This window comes from Herpailurus yagouaroundi, unplaced genomic scaffold (genome assembly GCF_014898765.1).
Source record: "Herpailurus yagouaroundi ecotype Mexico unplaced genomic scaffold, PumYag 210, whole genome shotgun sequence".
In the NCBI taxonomy this organism is placed as follows: Eukaryota; Metazoa; Chordata; class Mammalia; order Carnivora; family Felidae; genus Herpailurus; species Herpailurus yagouaroundi.
Genome location: NW_024412441.1, coordinates 5,415,001 through 5,438,608, shown reverse-complemented (window position 1 = coordinate 5,438,608; position 23,608 = coordinate 5,415,001). Strand labels below are relative to the sequence as shown.

The 23,608-nt window shown below is 38.4% G+C and overlaps 1 protein-coding gene and 1 long non-coding RNA gene across 6 annotated transcripts in view; one reads left to right on the top strand and one right to left on the bottom strand.

Moving 5' to 3' along the window:
• The window catches only part of PNPT1 (polyribonucleotide nucleotidyltransferase 1), a 49,396-nt gene extending 34,301 nt beyond the window's left edge, over nucleotides 1-15,095 (bottom strand). Inside the window, exons 1-8 of one of the 2 annotated variants that reach the window (XM_040453681.1) lie at nucleotides 14,913-15,095; nucleotides 7,697-7,757; nucleotides 7,030-7,104; nucleotides 6,243-6,348; nucleotides 5,374-5,423; nucleotides 4,317-4,380; nucleotides 4,173-4,220; nucleotides 3,168-3,281 (exon numbers count right to left, since the gene is read on the bottom strand). In XM_040453681.1, coding sequence (XP_040309615.1) covers nucleotides 3,168-3,281; nucleotides 4,173-4,220; nucleotides 4,317-4,380; nucleotides 5,374-5,423; nucleotides 6,243-6,348; nucleotides 7,030-7,104; nucleotides 7,697-7,757; nucleotides 14,913-15,073 — 679 coding nt within the window. In that variant the 5' untranslated portion in view covers nucleotides 15,074-15,095. Of the gene's footprint in view, nucleotides 1-3,167; nucleotides 3,282-4,172; nucleotides 4,221-4,316; nucleotides 4,381-5,373; nucleotides 5,424-6,242; nucleotides 6,349-7,029; nucleotides 7,136-7,696; nucleotides 7,758-14,912 lie in introns of those variants that run through there. The other variant, XM_040453682.1, reaches the window with a different exon arrangement.
• Nucleotides 15,096-15,146: 51 nt separating this feature from the next.
• The window catches only part of LOC121016273 (uncharacterized), a 35,508-nt gene continuing 27,046 nt past the window's right edge, over nucleotides 15,147-23,608 (top strand). For 2 of the 4 annotated variants that reach the window (XR_005784202.1, XR_005784203.1), the window contains exons 1-2: nucleotides 15,149-15,276; nucleotides 22,531-22,608. This is a non-coding gene — a long non-coding RNA (uncharacterized LOC121016273). Of the gene's footprint in view, nucleotides 15,277-22,530; nucleotides 22,609-23,608 lie in introns of all 4 variants that reach the window. The other 2 variants (XR_005784204.1, XR_005784201.1) reach the window with 2 other exon arrangements.

Genomic DNA, 23,608 nt, shown 5'->3' with positions numbered 1-23,608 from the left:
TGAATGGATAAAGAAATTGTGGTTTATATACACAATGGAGTACTACGTGGCAATGAGAAAGAATGAAATATGGCCCATTGTAGCAACGTGGATGGAACTGGAGAGTGTGATGCTAAGTGAAATAAGCCATACAGAGAAAGACAGATACCATATGGTTTCACTCTTATGTGGATCCTGAGAAACTTAACAGAAGACTATGGGGGAGGGGAATGAAAAAAAAAAAAAAAAGAGGTTAGAGTGGAAAACAGCCAAAGCATAAGAGACTCCTAAAAACTGAGAACAAACTGAAGGTTGATGGGGGGTGGGAGGGAGGGGAGGGTGGGTGATGGGTATTGAGGAGGGCACCTTTTGGGATGAGCACTGGGTGTTGTATGGAAACCAATTTGACAATAAATTTAATATATTGAAAAAAAATAACATGATAAACAAGAGATGGGATATTTCAAGCACAATGTGAGATTTTAGTAAAATAAACATGAGAATGAAGCTCCCTAACAACAACAACAAAAAATTCCTCAAACTTTGTTTTCACTAAACTTCAAAGCAACTCATTTTAAAAAATACTTGATAAGAAATTCCTTACAGTTTTGTATCTATAGACCCGTGCTGTCCAATATGGCAGTTATTAGTTCCATATAATTATTTACATTTAAATAAATTAAAATTATATAAAATTTGAAATCCAGTTCCTTAGCCATTCTAGCCACATTTCAAAAGCTCAGTTGCTACATATTCAAATATAAAACATTTACTTCATTGCAGAGTTCTACTGGACAGCACTGCCATAGAGGCTAAAAATTTACACAAAAATAGCTTGTCTAAATGCTTGCTCTAAACTGTTAACCATTTTAAGTAGTTGAAGATTTTTGAGATTAGTTGAAAACTATAAATTCTAGATATAAAGTTCTTAAAAATTGTTACTGGTATACTTTTTCCTAAATTATATCCTAGCACATGTAGAAAGATCAGTGATATTAAGTGTACCAGTTGAACACAAGCAGAATGTGTAGAATGATGGCTGCTGAAGTCATCTGGCAGCTAAAAGCACAAAGAAATTATTCTTCCCCTATAAGGTCATGCTTTAAAGATGTGGATTACTAAATTTTTAAGTAATGGAATGGCAGTAATTAATTACTTTTCTGTATTTTTGTATCCCAGAAGTTCCATGACTTGGGCCCAATATTAACTTTAACACATGAAACATGAAGTAAAATGTGTATGTGGTGCATCGTTATCAAAGTAGAGAACTGGCTGAATATCTTCATGGAGACAGTGATGGCAAAAGACATAAAATGGAGGCTGGTAATTTCTGAAACCAGTCCTTTAAGAGGTTGCTTCTGAATCACTCTAAGTCTCCTAGTTACTCAAGATAACCTTCTGATGGTTTCTTCAGTCTCTAGACTGCAAGAGAGCAATCCACCTAGAGAGCAGGAGGTAAGAAGAACAAGTAGAAGGCTGCCTGTGAGGTTTCTACAGCATGCCATAGATGCAATAAAGATCCTTAGTTCATTCCTCCAACATCTACATAAAATTAGAGGAGTTCAAAGTCCAAAGTAGGTAGAGGCTATATATATGACTATATATATGACCATTTATATGTTATAAATTTTGAAGCAAGTTAATTTGTGTCTGAATGATAACAGCAGGTATGAACGGTATGCCTACTAGGTACTAGATATTATGTTAGGTACTTTACAAATCCTGACTCTAATCTTCACAACAACCCTATAAAAAAATAATTTACTAAGTAATGAACACTACTTGTTCATTTGTAACACTATTTTTAAGCAAAAAAAATTTCAGATTCAGACCAAGTAAACTTTAGACAGTAAACCAACACTTTGCTCAAGGCCCCTTCTGAGATGTTCAAGTATGTAAGAGTCATCTGTTATTCATGGCTTCCCCAAATCTTTGCAATGTTCTCTCTATATTGTAATAGTTCCCTACAGTATGAATCTCACCTTCTGGAGGTAGAATCCAAAACATTTCCTTGCTTCCCCTATAGTCAAGGATGCAGTCATGTGTTACCGTTCTGCCTAGTGTGATGTAGGTGAAAACTGCTATGTCAGGGCTCTAGGAAAGCTCCTTGAAAGGGAAGGTGACTTACTCAGTTGGCATACACCTTTTTGTTATTCCCCTCCTTTTTCCTTCCTCTTGCCTACAAATTAGCTAAGTTGGTCAGAGCTCCAGTAGCCAGTTCATAAGCATGAAATAAGGGCCACACCTTGAGGATAGCAGGGCAGAAAACTGAAAGGAATCCAGATTTCTTAAGATCTCATAGAGCCACTATAACTGTCATGGACCCACTTGTTATTTATTTTACCAACACAATCTCTAATATGTAGATAACATACAACTCCTATTATATGTGTTTTATCTACCATATAGTACCAGATTCCATCTCCATTACTGACCAGTATTCCAAAAGAAGCTGGAAATGAGGTATTTCATATGTTAATTGTACAAAAAAGTAATAAAAGCTCAGTAGTTTACATTTCATCAAAATATTCCCACATCAGAAGATCCCATGTCAGAAAGTCCCAGATATCAAATATCACACAGAGTACACTGATATGAGACCTTAATTAATTTGTCCAAGGTTACACAGTTAACTGTGTGGCAGCTGTTGGGTTTCAAGCACAGGTTATTTTGACTGTGGAAGCCAATTCTCCTTCAACAGAACTATGCCACTTTTCATTCATACAATTATGACATTTTTGTTACGAGGAGCGAGGGTAACCTATGGTCAGTGCATTTCTTCATTAGTTTTCTACCTACTAGAAATAGGTCACCTCTTTTTCAGAGGACATTAAGCAGGTTTTGAATGATGAATTAGCTAAATTAACATAATTTAAACTAATAAAACAATTTATTATCAGATTTAGAAATTCAATTTTTAGACTAGCTTTTTAGTCTAAAAATAATTACCAGAACTGTCGTGGAAAAAAAAATTTTTGTAGATTTCAATTAAACTTGTACAACATTCTATAATTCTAGGTATTGTTTGATATGTAGCAAGAGCACTACCACAATAGGGCAGCAATAAAACAGAACAAAAATCTTTATGGCTAATTGACAAAACACAAATACACAGAAGTATATAAATGCATTTTTAAGGAGCCAGAATTTATAAGTAAAATCCAGAACAAATGTAGTAAACTACTTACCAATTTGACTTTTAGGTGCTCCAGCAACCACTAGATTTAAAGTACTGGAAGACATTTCTTTCCGTGTTGGATTAACAACACACTCTCCATCAATCATTCCTATTCGGACTGCCCCTAAGATATATCAAAATACAGGCAGTTGTGCAATAAAAACTCAGTTTTCAAGACATTATTTCAGTGATAGCTTCAATCCCTATCTTTAATTGTGACTACAATAAAATCCACATATCTACCATGGTATTTAAGGCCCACAGAACATCCTACCCCACCTTACCTTCTGGCCTCACTGGAGCACTCTGAATTGCTCAAATACACTATTTCTTCCATACCTCTGTGATTATGCTCATGCTCTTTTCTTGGGCTAGACTGTACTTTCTCCAAGGCAAATGCTTACCATCTGATCCTACTAAGGTTCAGCTTTAATGGTGAGTACTCTGAAAAGCCCTCCTTGACAACCTGACTTCACAAGACTAAACCCACCCTTTTCTATCATTTTCTTACCATTTTTACTATACTTTTATAATGCTGTTTATAAATAATTGTTTCCCCTGCTTACATTGAAAGCAAGAATTGTGCCTAGTCTGCCTTTATTCCTTCAGTTTTTACCTTAGTATCTGGCATTTAGGATATTCAAAAATTACTTACTTGATGAGTCTTTTTTATATTGCATGAATACAACTTTTAAGAGTCATTAAGTTCTAAACATGTTGTTTTATCCTGAAAGACTATGTACTCTAACAATTTCCTATTCCCCCGCAAAAAGTCCTTAAACAGAGGAGGCAACTAAGAAGTCAAAGTATCTAGGAACATAAAAGTCTCTAACACTATAACTTATTGCTGTCAGAAATAAAACTCAAGGCAAGGATGAAAATATCTCAAAAAGGAATCTTAGATGGTCATCTAACTAAACTCCCTACGAGATTTACAGAGCCAGTAAATCTATGCCCTTGCTATAGCATGCTCACTAGTAAAAAACATGTTTCTTATTTTCAAATCCTAACTTACCAATAGGTCCATTCCAAGGAATATCTGATAATGAGAGGGCTACAGAAGCTTAACAAAAACAAAGAAAAAAAATAAGAGCTGAAATAAAATTATTTCATACCTTTAAAAAAAGGTGATAATTTTAATCTCGATTTTTAAACTTACCACCATTAATTGCTAGAACATCAGGTTCATTAACACCATCTACTGCTAACAGATTACAAAGTACCTGGTACAAGGGGAAAAATTTAAAGCACTTAAAAAAAAATCTACTTGATTTGGGAGGATTATCATTTTTGTTAACATCTTGAACTAAAATAAAGGATCACCATGTGGTTAAAAATATGGACTTTATAGTCAAACCCTTATTTCTGGCTATCATTTAACTACATGCTTGACTATGGCAAATTACTTAAGCCTCAAAAAGTTCCTTATATTTAAAAGGGAAAGATAATAGCACCTCCCTAAAAGATATTCTGTAAGTTAAAGGTAATATTATTTGTAAAGCATTTACAATATTGGGCATGTTGAAAATATTTAGTAAATGTTAGCTATTTCTATTACATAAAAATACTGTTTTCTATTAACAAGCATATAGAAAACAAATGAGTGAATTACTTTATTATTACACTGCAATAATACACCTATGTCATATACTTAAGAAAAAAACTTAAAAGAGAGAAAACTTCTTGAGGCATCCTTGCAAAGGCATATTTATTTTTGTCAAATAAATAAAAGTTAATTAAAGTAAATTAATGGGTCATTATTCAGAGAGTAATATTCACAAAATATTAAAATATAATAAAGTAGAAGAGGACCCAATAAAAATAGGTAATAAAAACTAGTTGCAGTGATTGTCCTAGCCTCTGACACTAATCTTTCAGGCCCCAGCCTGATCTGTCCCCGACCTCCTTAATTGCTATAAACTTTTGCTCTAAACCCGGTTTCCTGCATCAGAGCTTTTGTGCTTCCCCCCCATCTGCTCAGAATGCTTCCTCCACACTCCTAGGTTGGCTAACTGCTACTCATAATTCAGTATCAATTCAAATTGACATCAGATTAATACTAATTTTTAAAATTATTAGTATGTTTTTTAAAAAAATGTAAAATAGCATCACAAAAAATTCTTATTTTGTTCTTTAATATTTAGCCTAAGTAGTATTATAGAGATTCATTATGTAATTTTTGATTAATCTGGAAACAAACGTAAAACAGAATCTACCTGTGTATCATAAAAGTAGCCAGCTGGAAAGAGAGGTCTAATTGAACGATCTGCCAAAAGAAAAAGAAAAGTAAATAGTACTGACAAAAGTTGCTTTATAATTCAGCCTTTTCACTCTATTAAACACCAGGCTGGAAAATAATATAGGTAGCTGTTCAGATGTTAAAAAAAAAAATCCCCTTGGACTGACTTACTGAGAGGGTCATGGATAAATGTCAGGGCTTCAATTAATCTATACATGCCCTAATAACAAAAAACTAGCAGGGCTGGAGCACACAAGTCTAAAATTGGGGAGCAACTTTTCATTTCTGTTCCAAAGGCATCAGTTACATATATAAGCAGAGGAAAGAGACTTAAGGCCAATAACAGACCAAAAGAAAATCTTTCGAGGTATTTTGTGTCAGAAGAATGCATATACATATACACAAACTAACAATTTCTGTTGTAACAGAGCTATAAACTCAAATGATCCCACAATATTTAAAGATGTCAAAGATTTGAAAGATTGCAGGCACATTTCAGTAGTTGAATATAATGCTTTCAGGAATTACTATGCTGAATATGAAAATGAAAAATACTAGAGCAGTAGAGGCATGAGCCACGGAATTTATATTGTCAACAGAGATTCATTCATTTCATCGACCTGTATTTACTGAATGCTCATTTTGTGCCAGGTGGTATACCAAGTACCCAGGATTCAGTAGTAAATAAACAAAATTTTTTCTTTCATGGACCCCACATGAAAGTAAATAACCTCAGGCAGTGTTAACTTAATGGAAGAACATTTAAGGGAACTGTAGAATATAGACAGAAGAAAGGCTAACACAAGCATATCAGAGAGAGTTAATGTCTCTGTATTAATATCTTACCTATTACTCGACTTGTAAGAATTTCTTTATCAGAAGATCCAATCTCTCTTCTAAGATAGTTTGTGGGGATTCTACCTGCTGCAGCAGCCTTCTGTCTATAGTCAACCTGAAGTAGTAATGAAAAAAAAAATGAAGTTCATTTAACTCCTTTTTATGGCAACTATTTCCCAAGAACCACTATTCAGATACTAATTCTCCTGAGGTTGCTAACAATATGGTCCAGATTAAGAATGGAGAATATTTTATTTACTTTTAGTGTTTTGTATGTCTTTGGGAAGTGAAAGCTGATACAAGTATTTCAGTAAATTGATTTTTAAAAAGCCCTCCACTTAGCAGTGAGAGGACTATGTAGCCTCACTACTTCCCACAGTGGCTTATTCTACGCAAATTAAACGTTCCCTTTTTTATATCAACTCTGTTCAATAAAACTGCATTCCCCTTTTCATAATAGAAGGAAGCCATAAACTCCTAAAGAACTCTTTACTCTTCACCAAACATACTTGCAGACTCATACTGAAGGGAAACCTATGAAAGCAATGAATTCATTGCTATTCAGCATCAAAGTATTAATGCACTTCACTGTTGTCAACCTGGACATTCTGAAGTATGCTTACTACTAATACGAGAATTGGTTATGAAGGAATCAGTCATAATGACTCAGTATCAACTAAGGAAAATCCTTTACTGTGCAAAGTTTACATTGTGCACTCACTAGACACTAGACAAAAATATTGCAAATTCTACATTTGTGCCATATTACTGTTTAAATAAATCAGCAAATACTTACCACCAAAGGCATGAACTGGGAAGGTGAAGGTTTTGTTTTACTGACTGCTGTGACCATCACTGCAGTGTCACCTGACTTAAACATAAACAACAACACTGGCAAATTCCTTAAAAATCAGACATTAACATATAAGTAGTGACTGAATGAATCCTTGCTCCAGTTCAATACAAAAGAACAGTTATCCCAAGACACCATGATAATGAAAATAATCACAACTAGTCCAATCTTGATCCTTTCTACAAGATCATGATCTGTTTTATAACAGTTGCTGAGCTTTGCAAAAGCAATAGAACTAAAACAAGAGGCTTACTGATAGCTTAACCACATCCAATCATATTTTCTACTTCTTATGAAGAAATTTAGGATATATATAAAGATTTCTCAATTATTACTATTAAAAGAAAAAAGTAAAATCACATTCTCTAGAAAAGCATTACAGAATATATTAACAGAATAAAACAGAACCCTAAGTTTGGAACACATCTTAAAGGTCATTTAATATATCCAGCCTTCTGACTCCCTACTTCTCTGGAATGGTTCTGAAACTAGAAATGGTCTGCATTAATTTCCAATACCACAATTCTAAGAAGTTATATGATGCTGTAAAGACAGTACCAGTCTCCATAACCATTTTTAAGATGAAAATTTTAAAATCTGGACTTTTTACCTGTACTACAGCAGAGCCATCTGCAAATCTGGCCAGTTTTCCAGAGGATATTTCTAACTTTCTGTTTAAAAATAAAAATTCAATACAAAAGGACTTAGGTCATCAGTACAAATTCCAGCTTAGTATAAAATACTCTAAAATATCTAACAGAAGAACCAAGCCACACAGGCTCCCACCCAGCAAAAAACAAACAAAAAAGGGATAAAGTTCACAATTATTATCAAAAGTACTAGGGGAATTTAAGAGCTGCTTAAGGAAAAATATAGAAACCAATGCACAGAAATAATCTGAATGAAAGATAAAGTATTTTGGGGGTGCAGAAGCTAACTGCATTCCTAAATGTTATTTCCCATTTACAACCTTAGTCTGTCAACCTTAGTTTACAACCTTTGTCTTGTTGATAAAAGTAGACTCTTAACTCACACACTGAATCATTTCCCTACTTACAATCCTTTAAAATATTCTCCAATGCTTTCAGGACAAAATATAATTTTTAAAAAAAAAAATTTTTTTTTTTCAACGTTTATTTATTTTTGGGACAGAGAGAGACAGAGCATGAACGGGGGAGGGGCAGAGAGAGAGGAAGACACAGAATCGGAAACAGGCTCCAGGCTCTGAGCCATCAGCCCAGAGCCTGACGCGGGGCTCGAACTCCCGGACCGCGAGATCGTGACCTGGCTGAAGTCGGATGCTTAACCGACTGCGCCACCCAGGCGCCCCCAAAATATAATTTTTAAATATTGCTTACAAGACCTTCATGTTCAATAATGGTGCCAAGACAAGTCAATGGGGGGAAGAATAGCCATTTCAACCAATGGTACTGGGACAACTGGATATCTATATGCAAACAAGTTAATAAACTGGACCCCTTCCTTTCCTCATACTATAAATAAAAATTAACTCAAAACAGAGTATAGACCTAAATGTAAAAATTAAAACCATAAAATTCTTAGGAATACACATAGGTGTAAATCTTCAAACTTGGGTTAGCCAACATCTTCTTATATATGACATCAAAAACACAAGTGACAAAAGACAAAAACAAATAGAACTTTATCAAAATTAAAAACTTTCATGTTTCAAAGGATATCAAGAAAGTGAAAGAAAATCCACAGAATAAAAGAATGTATTTGCAAAGCGTGTAACTGGTAAGGGACTTGTATCTAGAATATGTAAAGAATTCTTACAACTCAATAGAAAGACCAACAACATTAATTTTTAAATTGGCAAAGGATTTGAAGTCTATCCAAAGAAAATCTACTAATAGCCAGTAAATACATGGAAATATGCTCAACATCATAAACCGCCAGAGAAATGCAAGTCAAAACCAAGATGAGATAATGACTTCACATGTACAAGGATGGTTATAATAAAACAGATCAATAAACAGTGTTGGTGAGGATATGGAGAAACTATAACCCTCATACAGTATTAATGGAAATGCAAAATGGTACATCTCCTTTGGGAAATAATCTGGCAATTCCTCAAGAGATTAAACACAGAAGTGCCATATGACCCAGCAATTCTACTCCAAGGTATATAATCAAGAGAAATGAAAACTTGGGTGGTGCCTAGGTGGCTCAGTCCTCTAAGCATCTGACTTCAGCTCAGGTCATGGTCTCACGGTTTGTGAGTTTGAGCCCCACATCATGCTATCTGCTGTCAGTGTGAGGCCTGCTTCAGATCCTCTGTCCCCCCATCTCTTCTCCTCTCCCACTTGTGCACATGCTTTCTCGTTCTCAAAATAAATAAACTTAAAAAAAAAAAAAGAAAAGGGGAGCACCTGGGTGGCTCAGTCTGTTGAGCATCTAACTTCAGCTCAGGTTACGGTTTCATTGTTTGTGAGTTTGAGCTCCACGTTGGGCTTTGTACTGACAGCTCAGAGCCTGGAGCCTGCTTCAGATTCTGTCTGTCTGTCTGTCTCTCTGCCCCTCCCCACTCGTGCTCTGTCTCTCAAAAAAATAAAGAACATTAAAAAAAAACCATAAAGAACAAAAGAATAATAATAAAAAGAAATGAAAACCTGTATGTCCATTCAAAAATTTGCATATGAACGTTCATAGCCACAGCATTTTTCATAATGGCCTCAAAAAGGAAACAATCAAAATATGTCAATGAATGAACAAAATGTGGTCTAATACATACAATGGAATATTATTCAGCCATTAAAAAATGAAGTACTGATACATGTTACAACATGGATATACCTTGGAAACATAGTAAGTGAAAGAAGGCAGTCACAAAAGACCACTCATCATATTCTATTTATATGAAATGCTCAGAATAGGCAAACCCATACAGACAGAAAGTCTGTAGATTAGTGGGTGCCTAGGGCTATGGAGTTTGGGGAGAAACGGAAAGTTACTGCTAGTGGGTCTGAGGTTTCTTTTGGGTGCGATGAAAATGTTCTAAAATTGTGGTGATGGCTGCAAAACTGTGAATACACTAAAAACCACCAAATTGTACATTCTAAATGGGTAAATTGTATGGCATGTAAATTATATCCTAATAAAGCTGTCTCTATATATAATAAACAGTCAGTATTATTAGCATTATTTCCCAGCTTCTGGTGAGTACAAAAAGAGGTTAATGAAGGCTTGAAACAGATCAGCAAAACTTGTCAAAGAAACTAAAATTCATCAGAGTATTGTGAAGCCTTACCAACTCAGTGACTCCTGAAGATACGGAGGAAAATGTTCTGTCCCATGAAAGCAGCTTCCAAAACTTTCTACCAAGTCCCAGTGCTGAACACACACACACACACACACACACACACACACACACACACACACACTGCCCTGCCTCTGTACTTTATATACAAACGGGATAAAGAGATCACTCAATATTTCTACTCATTAAACACTTCTGTCAGAAGTCTGAGTTCATGAAAAGCATATTTACCTATTCAGATAGTCTCATTTTGTTAAATTTGAAAATCAAAAAAAGCATGTACACTTGTGTTATCAGTCTTGAAAAACTGAGGATTTTTTTTTAATCACAAGAAATATTTGAGACATTCAACACAGATGTTGCAATGACAGCCTATAATAAAATGGGTTTACCTTGAGAGATGGAATAATGAGATGCAGAGATAAGAATGAAGCTGGAATAGAAGGTGGAGGGAATGAGATGCTTAGACCCAGTAACACTGGAGCCTTAAGCAGAGCCCCACCAACCTATAGCTGAAATCAGTATTAAGGTTTTATGTGTAAAATGTAAATTTAGGGTCTTGAAATTTTGTGTAATCTGGAATATGAATATGTTACCACTGTTTCTCAAGATTTATCAGGAATTGGCATTCCATCCAATAATGCAAATTCTGAGTATCTGAGTGATCCCTGTGAAAGGGAGAGTATCTCTAAATAAATTGAAGTGGGCCCAAGACAGAAGAGCTGTGAAAGCTACAGTTCTATTTCATTCATAGGGCTCTTGCCCCACAGTTTTTGAGATTGCCCACAGTGGCATATTCTTTTGAGTATCTTCAGCGATGGTTAAGCCTTTATTCTTAAAGGGGATATAAGTTGTATAGGGGACGAAGAGAAGGCAGTAGAGAACAAATGTTAAAACATGGGTTCTCTCTGAATAATGGTAAGCATCACTGGAATAAAATAAATACTTCAGTCTGTGGATAGCCTGTATCACTTCATATTAGGTTTTGCTGGTGAAAACCAGTCACATAGCCCCACCTGTGTAGGGACTAGCAGTGTACCAAAGAGAGCACACATACAAAGAAAGCTTGAGGCAAGGAGTAGAGGACCCACTCCTCTCCTAAGAACCAGCCTTTCCCAGTTCTATCAGCAGGCAGAGAAGCAGAGAGAAGGCAACACTGTTAAGCTTCCAAAGCTAACTTGTTTACAATGGGAGCTGAGTGAGAAAAACAAACAGGTCTGCAGTGTCCCTAGATCTTAGACGTGCACGCTTGGATTTATGTATGTATTCAAACATCCCATCTTCCTGCCGTCTTTGTTCCTTCTCGAGTCTACCCAGTGTCTCCATTAGCGGTCCTAGCCCACACACCAGACAGCCCTATAGTCCTGCCTTGATGATTTCCCTAATTTGAACTCTTTTTCTTCCAGGTGTGTGCAATTTATATTACACAAAGATCTAGCCGGTTACTTTTCATTATATCTCATGATCTCAGCTGATGTTACCTGACCTTGTAATTTTTTTCCTATTCATGCAGTTTTGGTTCTGTTTTTAGTGCAAACCGGTTATTACTTTTATACTTCATAGTTGGTTTTACCTTTTAACAACTTACTCTCCAGTATTTTATGTGTAAAATATCTCCAGATGCATACAAGATTGGTAACAGAAGTGGCCTTTGGGAACTGGAATTAGGCAGCTATGGAACCATATGGGAAGGAGATTTTTGAACTTCTTAAAATGCTGATTCATGTGAATGTTTACCTAATTAAAAAAAAACACTTGAAAAAAATAAATAAAAAGGATTAGGATGAGCAAGGAGATTCTGTTGGCGGGGAGAAGAGTGGGAAAAGGTAGCTGAGGAAGAGAAAGGGAAGAGCAGAGCCAGCTGCTACAGGGAGTAGAACTTCAGGGAGAGAGATGCTTAAAGAACATTTTTAGGGGTGCCTGGGTGGCTTAGTTGGCTAAGCGTCCAGCTTCAGCTCAGGTCATGATCTCATAGTTCATGGGTTCGAGCCCCTTGTCAGGCTCTGCGCTGACGGCTCAGAGCCTGGAACCTCCATCGGATTCTGTGTCTCCCTTCCTCTTTGCCCCTCCCCTGCTCATGCTCTGTCTCTCAAAAATAAACATTGAAAAAAATTTTTTAGAAACATCTGCAGAATGATGTGGAATGTAACCACCTTGCTCCAACTTCCACAGAGAAAAATTGAGTAATACAAAACTAAAAAAACAAACATCTTTATGATTTGGACTCTGCCTATGTCATTTGACCTTTGATGCTAAACTCACATTTTACCTTTTGCTTCATCCACATTGAGTTATTTGTAGTTACTCAAATACACTCTCTCACTTCCCTGTAATTGCACTTACCTCTTTCTCCTTGCTAATTCCTCCTCCTCCTCACCCCTCAAGATTCACCTTCAATGGAAAGCTTTAGAATGGAATATGCCTTTGCTCTCCTTTGGCACCCCATCCATACCTCGACCACAGTGATTTTCCCAGCACCAAACCTGTGTTTATCTTACTCCCTCATCAGATTCTGTATCTCCAGTGCCCTGTACACAGTACATTCTCAATAAAAGCTTGTTTCGGCTTAGGTCATGATCTTGATTTCGGCTTAGGTCATGATCTCATGGTTCCTGAGCTCAAGCCCTGCGTTGGACTCTGCGCAGACAGTGCAGATCCTGCTTGGGATTTTCTCTCTCCCCCTCCCCAACTCATGTGCATGCACTTTCTGTCTCAAAGTAAACATTAAAAAAAGAAAAAAAAAATGTTGAAATGAAAGTTAAACAGTTGCCTCAAAGGTTACTCTGAGTATTAAGTACAGCATTTGAAAAACCACAACAGTATATAATCTATAGTGTATTGTAAATAATATACAAGATAACAAATATAAAGTGAATGGTACATAGTCAAATTTAATAAATGCTGCAAAAAACAAACAAACAAACAAAAAAAAACAAACAAAAAACAAGACAAAGATGAAGGAACTAATTTACCCAGCGGGTATGTTATTTATGAATCTAGTTGTTAAAACACATGACACAGTTTAAAAGAACTTTCAGGCTGACTAATAAATGAAATATTTAAAGTAGATTGTTTATGGAAAATTTGAAAGGCAGGGACTAATACTGTTGCTTTTGTGTCCATTAAAGGAGTCTGTATAGCACACAGTAGCTGTCTGTTGAATGAAATGCTTTGAGGCATTTCTTTTTATTTATTTGAGACAAAGAGAGAGAGCACGTGCATACAAGTGGGGAAGATGGGCAGAGAGAGAGAGAGAGAGAGAGAGAGAGAGACGGTGAGAGAATCTCAGGGAGGCTCCACACCCAGCGCAGGGCTCAATCCCATAACCCTGAGATCATGACCTGAGCGGAAATCAAGAGTCTAATGTTCAAACAACTGAGCCCACTCAGGTGCCCCCGCTAAGGCATTTCTTCAAAGAATGTTAAGTCCTTGAATAATGGAAGAGATATCCTCTCCCTCAAAAAATCAGAATCAAAGAATGTCAGAAGTGGAAAGGGTGCTTAGAGATCATCTAGTTTAGGGATCAACAAACTATATAGCCTGTTTCTGTACAGCCTTTCAGCTAATATATATATATATATATATATATATTTTACATTTTTAAAGGGTTTGTAAACAGGAATATGTGACAGTATGCAGTCCTCAAAGCCTAAAGTATTTACCATCTGGCCCCTTACAGAAAAAGTTTGACCCTTGACCTAGACCAGTGTTCTCATTTTGCCACAAAAAACTTAACTTGTTCAGGATTCGGTAAATTAGGAAACAAGACCTGTAATCCAAAACAGATTTTTCAACTTTTTGCACGAACGAGGGTCAAAGAATTTTAAAGTATATGTAAAAAAGATAGATATATAAAGTAAGTAGCAATTTAATTTATTCCAAAAAGGATCCATTTTGTTATTTTAGACGTGAATTGTGACAAACGGACCCCTAGTAGAAGCATGGGCTTGGAGAGAAACATAAAATCCACCTAGTCTCAAAGTACTGGCTTTGTTGACTCTGAGAGAGTTACTAACCCTTTCTGAGCCTCTGTTTTAACTATGAAATGGGGTAACAGCACGTTTACCACAGGTTTAAAAAGAGTGTATCACAAAACTAGCGTTCAATAAACTGACGTTTTCCTTCCCTTCCTACCCAGGGTCATACTGGCCACGCATTCAAACAATAAACTGGATTGGATGGCGTAGGCATCCATTATCAACTCATTATCCCGAGGTGGAATGTTACCCACTTAGGAGTCCAGGAATCCAAGCAAATAAAGGAGATGAAAGCCAAGTACACAGACTCAGCTGGAGAAAGGAAACCGGAACAGGGTAAAAGGGAGGACCGAGAGGCAAAGGACATGAGGCTGAGACAGCGCGGCAAAGGGGAGGGTACCAGGAGACAGACTCCAAACCCGGAAAGGGAAATCCAGCATTTTACGTTTGGGGTAAAGTGGGGTAAACGAGATTTGTGTTGCCGAATTTCTAGCCTGGGAGATGAATATACATGCGATAGCTAGACAGGATGCCTTGTGAAAGGGCAGAGAACGTACACCGTTACTCACCTGCTGCCTAAGTCCACGGCCACGGCTCGGAACCCCGCGCCACCCCACAGTGCTCGCACTTGCAACTGGGTGAGCGCCCGGTCCCGCCCAGGCAGGCGGAGGGTACCATCGCCGAGCGGCCGAAGCTTCAGGCACGAGCAGCAACGCCTGCAAGCCGCCATGATACCCGGCACGCGATCACCCCGGGCTGCACCCTGATTGGCTCACTCTGCAGACGGTGGGGCGGAGCCTTATGCAGTTTTGTTTCCGTAGTGCCTGGGGGCGGGGAACGCGGGGTTGCGGATTACTTGGCCGCTTCCTACGAAGACTAGAGAGGGTCAAACATAACTGAACGCAGTTGTGACAACCTGTTTTTCCTATTGAGGTATCTACCAGTGAAAGACAATTGGAAACGTAATGCCGTGTGTGTGTGTGTGTGTGTGTGTGTGTGTGTGTGTGTGTGTGTGTCTGCGTGTGTGTGTGTCTGTGTGTGTGTGTGTGTCTGTGTGTGTGTGTGTCTGTGTGTGTGTGTGTCTGTGCGCGCTCGGGCGCTCTCGTAGTTTTAAAAAGTTCTAGAATAATGTATATGTTTAATAAGTAAAGTATAGTAATAAGAGAAGCCACCAGACAACTCATTATTATTTGGCTTCTGTGAACTGGCAATTACAGAATTTGTGTTGTGGTCCATGGAAAGAGATCTCGCCGCTTCTCTGCCCTGGTTTTTACTTTATAAATTTCACGCAAATATTACTGCAAAGGTTTATGTTAATTTATTTCTAGTAAGTTAATTTCACTTCTTATTGACCTGTATCATTTTAGATATCTTTAACATCATTTGTGATTCATCTTCATTTCCATTGTTAATATTTAGCAATTCATTTCTCTGCCCCTTTTGATCAAATGTTAATCTTTTTTAAACCAACTTTTATTAAATGCGAAATGCCAGCCAGTATTTAAAGGAAATGTTTCGGAAAATGAAGAAAAAGAATTTTTGGAATTCGAATTTGGTAAATTTTTAGGGAGTAGATAAATCTCTCCCACTCCTCTTAATCTTGTCTGTTAGAAAATTTTCATAATAGTTCCTTGAATGAACCAGTGATTTTTTTTATTATTATTATGAGGGTCATATTTCTCTTTTAAGGTCATAACTTTCTTCCTCCAAAGAAATCCAAACAAAAAAAATCCAACACACAGTGGAACATGGTTTTAAGAACTAAAAATGTTGAACTTCAAACAAATGATTTAGTGGCAAAGCAGCTCCCTGACACCTTAGTTTCCAGGAGCTGTTATCACTGATTTTGGAAGGGATTACTACTAACACTGCTTAGGGGTATTTAGTGTTAAATAAGTTTTTTGCCTCTTGCTCTACATATGACTTTACTTTGTGTTGCCACAATGTTTTCAAGACCAATCTATTGAAACCTGTCCTAATGACAGACAAATCTGTCATAATCTACTTGCCACAATACAACATGACTTTGGATTTATAAAATAAGAATACCAAATCACCTTTTGGTAAAGCACTTAAGTACTATAAAATCTTTCATTTAGGTGGTGTTGCCTACTAATTTAGAGCATAAACTTGAAGTTAGTCTTGAGTGGTCCCAATCTAAGCTCTGCCATTTACTAGTTGTCTGACTCTACCTTTCTAAGCCTCAGATTCCTCATTTATAGAAATGGTTACTAATATGTATCTTCTGGGGTTTTTGTAAAGGTTAAATGTGATAGAGAATGTAAAATGTTAATCACAGTACCTGGCACATTGTCAGCACTCAGTAAATGGCAGATTCAGCTTTGATCCATCCTTTTCTTAATTTTCCCTCTAGTTTCCTCTGAAATACTGAACAACCCTCTTTCCTGTAGAGCCCCATGGATCTATTAAACTTTCATCCATCTGGAAATACTGGAAAGCAATATTCACACATTAAGTCCACCTGTTTCTTCACACCCACCCAAAATAACTGATATGGTAGTAATTGGATCATAAATTTAAAGGTAAATGTGGGTATCGAAATTTGTTATAAAGTAGTCATAAAGATGACCCAGACTATGTTTATATTGAGTGTGGTGTCTCTCTTGATCAGATGAAGGCCCCCAAATGTGGGGTGACGACTGGGTGAAAAGTTTCACCCAAGGCAGAACAAAGGAGATAGTTTACTGAATATACTACAAGGGAGCAGTGGGCAAGACGGCAGAGGAGAGGCTGTCTGCAATGAGGCAGTGGGGGCTGTATTTAAAGGGAGAAAGTGAGGAGGTATGGCAACGTTGGGAATTTTTTCTATTTTGGTAACTGCTGTCCACTGGTTAGTTAGGGTCTGTGGGTATTTTGAGGTGAGTCGCCTGATGGTCCTGTCTGTATTCAGCCAGAGTGTCGCTGTGGGCCCTTTCTACATTCTATTGCTCAAGCCTGTTTGCCTAACAGTGGCCACTACATTATGTATCTTAAGATTAACACAGAAACAGGGTGCCTGGATGGCTCAGTCGGTTAAGCGTTCGACTTCTGCTCAGGCCATGATCTCGTGGTCTGTGGGTTTGAGCCCTGTGTCAGGCTCTGTGCTGACAGCTCAGAGCCTGGAGCCTGCTTTGAATTCGGTGTCTCCCTCTTGCTCTCTGCTCCTCCCCCACTCATTCTCTGTCTCTCTCTTGCTCTCTCAAAACAATAAACGTTAAAAAAAAAGATTAACACAAAAGCAAAAATATAAAAAGTTTAAATTGTTGTGGTTGTGAGATAGGGAACCTGAAGAATTCCTTAAAAATGTGGCTTTTGCTCCTTTTCCTGCTCCTGTTCATGCTACGACCTGCACCACCACTTTACACGTGCCTCAGAATGTAGTGTGTGTCACCCTTGTAAGGGACAAGGAGTTAAGGATTTCTTTAGAATATCGAACATCTATGGAAGGACCAGATGAGAATGATGGGACAAAGCTATCATATGCATATTCCAGACAACCAGGAGCTAGGCTTCTCATGCCAAGACCTGCTGGCTCCAAGGAATGACACCTGGGCCCTGTCTTTATTCTAACCAGTCCCTGGATGCCTGAGAGGACAGGTATACCAGGCCACAATCCTCAGTAAAAAAACCCCAGACCTCAAACAAAGACAAGACTCATACTCCTTTCCTTTCTGAGTCTCCCAGACACTCCATCTGTATCTGCTCTCTCTATATCTTCAATTAACTTTGCTCTCACTTCCTGCTGGCTCATGTTTGATTTCCAGCCTATGTGAAGCCAAGGACCATTTTGGTTGGTCCTGGGGGACCCCCTCTGGGTCCCTGGACCCAGCCTGCCAGCATCATTTGTATTTAAAGAAGCTATGATTCACTGAGGTTCAATCTGAGATGTCACATTCTGGAAATATAGTTCTGCCAAGTATAGTTCAACAGCCAAAATACAATTTAAGAGGAAGTTCTTTACCTATAACTCTTGAAGGACATTAAAGATGATCTAATTTAAATCTACCAGCAATATTTTTCAGATCTCCTTTTCTCTTTTTTTCAAACTCCAATGAATGTGCATCCAAATAGTTAATACCACTGCCTGCTCTAAGTGGCAATTTCATGTAAGTAAAACATCATTGCATTAAATTACTGTTAATTAAAATTTAATTTGATTTGTAGTTTGGCTTATGAAGTATATACAATTGTTTCAGTTTGATGACTGTATAAGAGGTACCAGACTAAGGAGTTTGTGTCTTCTTATGTATTTGTACAAAAAGTATCAGTGGACACCAAGTCCACTGATACTTTTTGCTCTTAAAGAAGTGTAGGCTGCTCAACTTTAAGAAGACTGCTCTATGTCACTGCCAGAGGGAGTTTTCTAAATCACAGCCTAATTGTATCTCCATTCTGATTAATTTTCTTTAATCACTTCCTAATCTTTAATCTACAGGATAAAAATCTAAACTGCTTAGTGTTGACTACAAACTTTGCCTTTTAGACTCATCAGTTTTGACTTTCTACCTATTTTCTTCTCATTTTATAATCCAAGGAAACAACTACTTGTTCCCCTCCTAACATACAACCCTCTCTTCTGCCTCTGTGTCTTTGCGTGTATGAGTCTCTGTCCTTGGTACATTTTCTCTCCTGTCAGTCTGGCACACTCAATCTTCAGGTCTTAATACGGGAGGTCTTCAATATTAGCCTCTCTGACTTCCGCATACTGACTTGTGGGTACAATCTATGTCTGCCCTTCCACTTTATTAATTAATATGTGTAGTCATTATTTCATCCATAGAAATGAATGCGGGAGTAGGTATTGCATAGTGGTTAAAAGTGCTGGCCTTGGCATCAGATTCTCTAGGTTCGAATTTCACCTGTTACCTCCTAACCATGTGACTCTTGTTAAGTTGCTTACCCTTTCTATGCCTCAGTTTCCTCACTTGTGAAGTAAAAATATCTACCTCTTAGGGTTGTTAGGCAGATTTAAGTGCAATCTTATTTTTATGCAACTTAGCATAGTCTTTGGCATACCTACTTTATGCCAGGCAGTATGCTAGGCTCAGGGCATACAGGCGTGTAAGACAATCACAGGGCATAATAATTCCTGCATTATTAGCTTGAAGTTTAGTATGAGAGACTGACAAAAACACAACCAAACAAATAAAAAGAAAAAAGTAGAGGGTGATGGTAAGAAGAAAATAAACTAGGTGAGAAGATAGGGAACAATGAGATGGAAGAACTTACTTCAAATAAGGTGGCCAGGAAAAGCCATTCTGCAGAGACATTAAAGCCACCCTGAAGGATGAAAAGGAGACAAGTTCTGAAACATGGGGCCAGGTTGGAGCAGTGACTGGGAAGAGGGATGGTTGCCCCTGAGTCTGCAGAGAGTTTGGCTTTTATGAGGACTTGGAAAAGCCAGTGTGGCTAGAGAGTAGTAAGTAGGGGTGGCAAAGATGAGGTATGGGAGGACTACACTGTAAAGTTTAAACAGAGAAGTGTCATGACCCAGTCTACATTTTAAGATGGTCCCTCTGACTGCTGAGTCTAGAATTGGTTGGAGGAAGATAAGAAATAGGTGTAGAAATCAGAAGTAATATGGTGACAAGGGTGACAAAGAGAAAGGATGGGCAGATCTGGAATATATTTTAGCTTGTTGATGAATTGGATACTGGCAGGGGTGAATTAAGATAATTAACAGGATCAGATGAGTCAGAATGCAGTGTAGGAGACACCCAGAAGTAGCTGTCAAGGCAGTTGGATCTGAGTGTAGAACTCAAGGAAAGGAATGGTAATTTGGTGCCTGGGTGGCTCAGTCCATTAAGTGTCTGACTTCAGCTCATGTCATGGTCTCACAGTTCGTGGGGTTCGAGCCCCGCCTCAGGCTCTGTGCTGACAGCTCAGAGCCTGGAGCCTGCTTTGGATTCTGTCTCCCTCTTTCTCTCTGCTCCTCCCCCACTCATGCTCTCTCTCTCTCAAAAATAAGGCAACATTAAAAAAAATTCAAAAAAAGTAATCAGCATACCAGTGATATCACAAGCCATAGAAATGCATAATATCACTTAGAAAGATGGTAGAGAGAAGAAGGAAGGTTCAGGTTTGCACCCTGAGGAGGCAGAGGCTGCCAAGGTTATGGAGGTGGATCCCGTGGTGATGCAGTAGTCAAGCTAGGATGATTATGCTGGGTATTTTTCATTTGCACCCACTCCATCCATACCCTTGGCTCTTCTCTGTGCCCCCATAGGTCTGATGTATGGACAGCAGCATGCCAACTCCCTGGCTCTTTTTTGGTTTGGTCAGCCAATGAGAGACACCAGCAGCCGATGAAAGGGTAGGATGAGGGAGAACCTAAAAGTATAGAACATAATTACTTATGATGTGGCATTGACTGCAGCTGCCTGCTACCTGCTTGCTGGGCTCTAGCTATCACTCCAATTGCTGTTTCTTCTCCTTGCCACTTTAAGTCTTCACAGTTTCCCACCATTGGTCATCACTCAGTGCCTTCAGCATTCCTCATCATTAGTTCCACAATCTGCCTTCCCCACCAGAAATAGTCTCTTCATTAAGTTCTCTTTAGAACTCATCTGAGTGTGCCCTCTGTTCCCTGTTTCCCTTTGCACTGCTTCTCTGGGAGCACGCCCTGGCCTCTCTCCCGGCAGTAGACCACCATTACTTGTTAGGAGTAGCTTGTTACCCTGGAGGTGGGAGGTGAGGGGTGTGCAGTGCTATCTGCTGTTCTGACTAACCCTCGGTCTTAGGAAGGTAATGTGTCCATGGATTCTCAGTGCTCATGCCCCTCTCCCAGCTGTAATTCTTGGCCCAGCATGTATTCTACCCTTTTCCCTGGGGTAAAGCGTTATGTTCTATTCCTTCTTCTACCTGGGTTTTCACAGTGCCTTAAGATTAACAGTATTTGTCACATTCCCACAGAGCATAGAGCTTTGATTCCTATGGAGAGATAGGGGAGGAGAATCCAGTAGGGCTTTTGCTTTCCCCACAGCACTCCTGGGTGCCTTCCCCAGACCTGCACCTTTGTCAGGAGCTTTGCTTTTACCCCAGTCTTTTTTGTGAGTGCTCCGTGAAGTCCAAGAAGAGACTGTGAGAGGTTGTGAATTCCTGCAGTCTCCATGGGTTCTATATACTCTCATTCGTCCACACTGAGCCATTAGCGATTGGTTAAAAAATCTAGTTGGATTCTTTTTACCCATGTCTGTTGCTGACTATGTTGGGTGAGCAAGAGCTAATGTCCTCTTTGTCTTTGGAGACTCTTATCTTTAGATTTCGGATTCACTGGTTTTTCTGTCACTTTTAGCTCTCTGATGGGTTTCAGAAGAGTTGTGAGTTTTCAGACTCTCTGGCTTTGTTGTAACTGTTGTTACTATTACTCTTGTTATAAGGATGGGATGCTCTTTCCAGATTTCTGAATCCTAAGCAGAAGTGGGTCTCACATGCATTTGAAGACCTCTTTTCTCCATTAGTCTGGAGAAATGAAAAAAGGGCATAATTTGTTCTTTCACTATTTTTTGTAGCTTGCTTCTGCCTCCATAATTTTTCTGGTTCTTAAGAATTGGGACACAGGAACAGGGAATAGAAGAGGGATGAAAGAATTCAAATTCTGGAGCCAGTGGAATTTTTATTTGACTGGTGCTTGTTGGTTTTCATGTCCACTATTACTGCACACATACAAAAGCTGGCTATGATATGGGGTGGATGTGAGAATTGCCTGGTGACCTCTGCTGGGACCTCCAAAATGGCATAGTTTCCTAATGTGGGTACTCTTGGGGTGACCTTTTGTGACCTTCCCAGCTTCCACTCCTGGTGGTCTGTTGCACAGCTTCTTAGTGCTGAGATCCTCTTGTCTTGGCTCTTATCCTTCTTGGGTGAAATACCATCAAAACAGCTTCCCTGGGTTCTTTTGGCCCACATATTCACACATCTTTGCCCCCAAAACAAGTGGAATTGAAACTTCTCTCAAACACTGATTTCTTGCCTTTTCATTGCAGGTGAATTCAGTAAGCCTCTACCTTCCAAATTCTCTTAAATGGGAAGCAGGCGCTGGTGTCTATATTCTTAAATGCCCATGTATGGCCATTTTGTAGTAGCAAAGTGGACCCTCATCCAAAATTTGGCTTGAATGTCAAGACTGATGTTCTCTGCCCTCCTTTTATCTGCCTTAAAGCTGAACACAAATTTCCCTTTGTGAAGGTGGCGTAAATATACCCCATCTCCTGTACCAGGACGAGGAAAGTGACCATTGTCTAGAAATGGAAGGCTGGCATTAAGGTGAGTCTGCATCAACATACTTTACTAAAATAACTCTTCCATTAGTTTCCCTCATTTATTTCCTACTCACTTTCCCACAATTTATCACCAAACCTCCCTTTACTTTGTCTAGTTTTTTTCTACAATTTATTGCCCTTTGTTAAAATGTACAACCTCTGAATCTAACTACATCCTTAGGTTTTCCCTTTTTTCTGTGAAGCCCCTATACATGTAAAAATATTAACATCAACAATATTTGCATGCCTTTTCTCCTGTTGATCTGTCTTTTGTCAGTTTAATTCACAGGCCTCAGTACTGAAATAAGTGGATAGAGCAAGAGCTTAAGAAAACACCTTTTCATCATTGTCATGGATTCATTAAGAAAGCCATGACTAGATTCAACCACTGGCTCACATTTTCTGCTATGAGGAAAGCAATAAAGGTTTACTCCTTTGGAATGGGCACCTAGCCTTGCTAGTATAGATAGTAGACATCTCTTATGTATCTTCACTGGGAACCAAGTGACCTGAGCAGTTTTGAGGTTCTGGGTCATTTGGATAACTGAAAACTCCCACCTTCAGAGAGAGGGTAGGAGCAGATTCGGTAACCCATGGTAATACTTGCTACTACATATTTGGACAAGAATTCGGGATAGTGAAAACCCCATCATCTTGTTTCTTGGTGTACTGAAAATTTCCTCCATCCCAATAAAAGAGAATCAGAAAGACATCTGCCCCAGTAAGGGGATCATCCCTAATTTTTTGATACCTTAAAATAGCTAGGGTTCAGTATTCAGACCCTCAGTCTATAGCTGTCTCCTTCTGTGTCAAGATACCTCCAATCACCATTATGGTTATTTATTTTCTTCTGCCACCACTAGTCATTGTAATTTTTCCTAATACATTGTAATTTTTCCTGTACTGACCACACTCCTGATGCCTTCAATTCATTGTCACAAATTACCTCAGACAGAGTGTTACCGAATTGTGATGAACAGAATCAATTTACAAATAGACTTTTG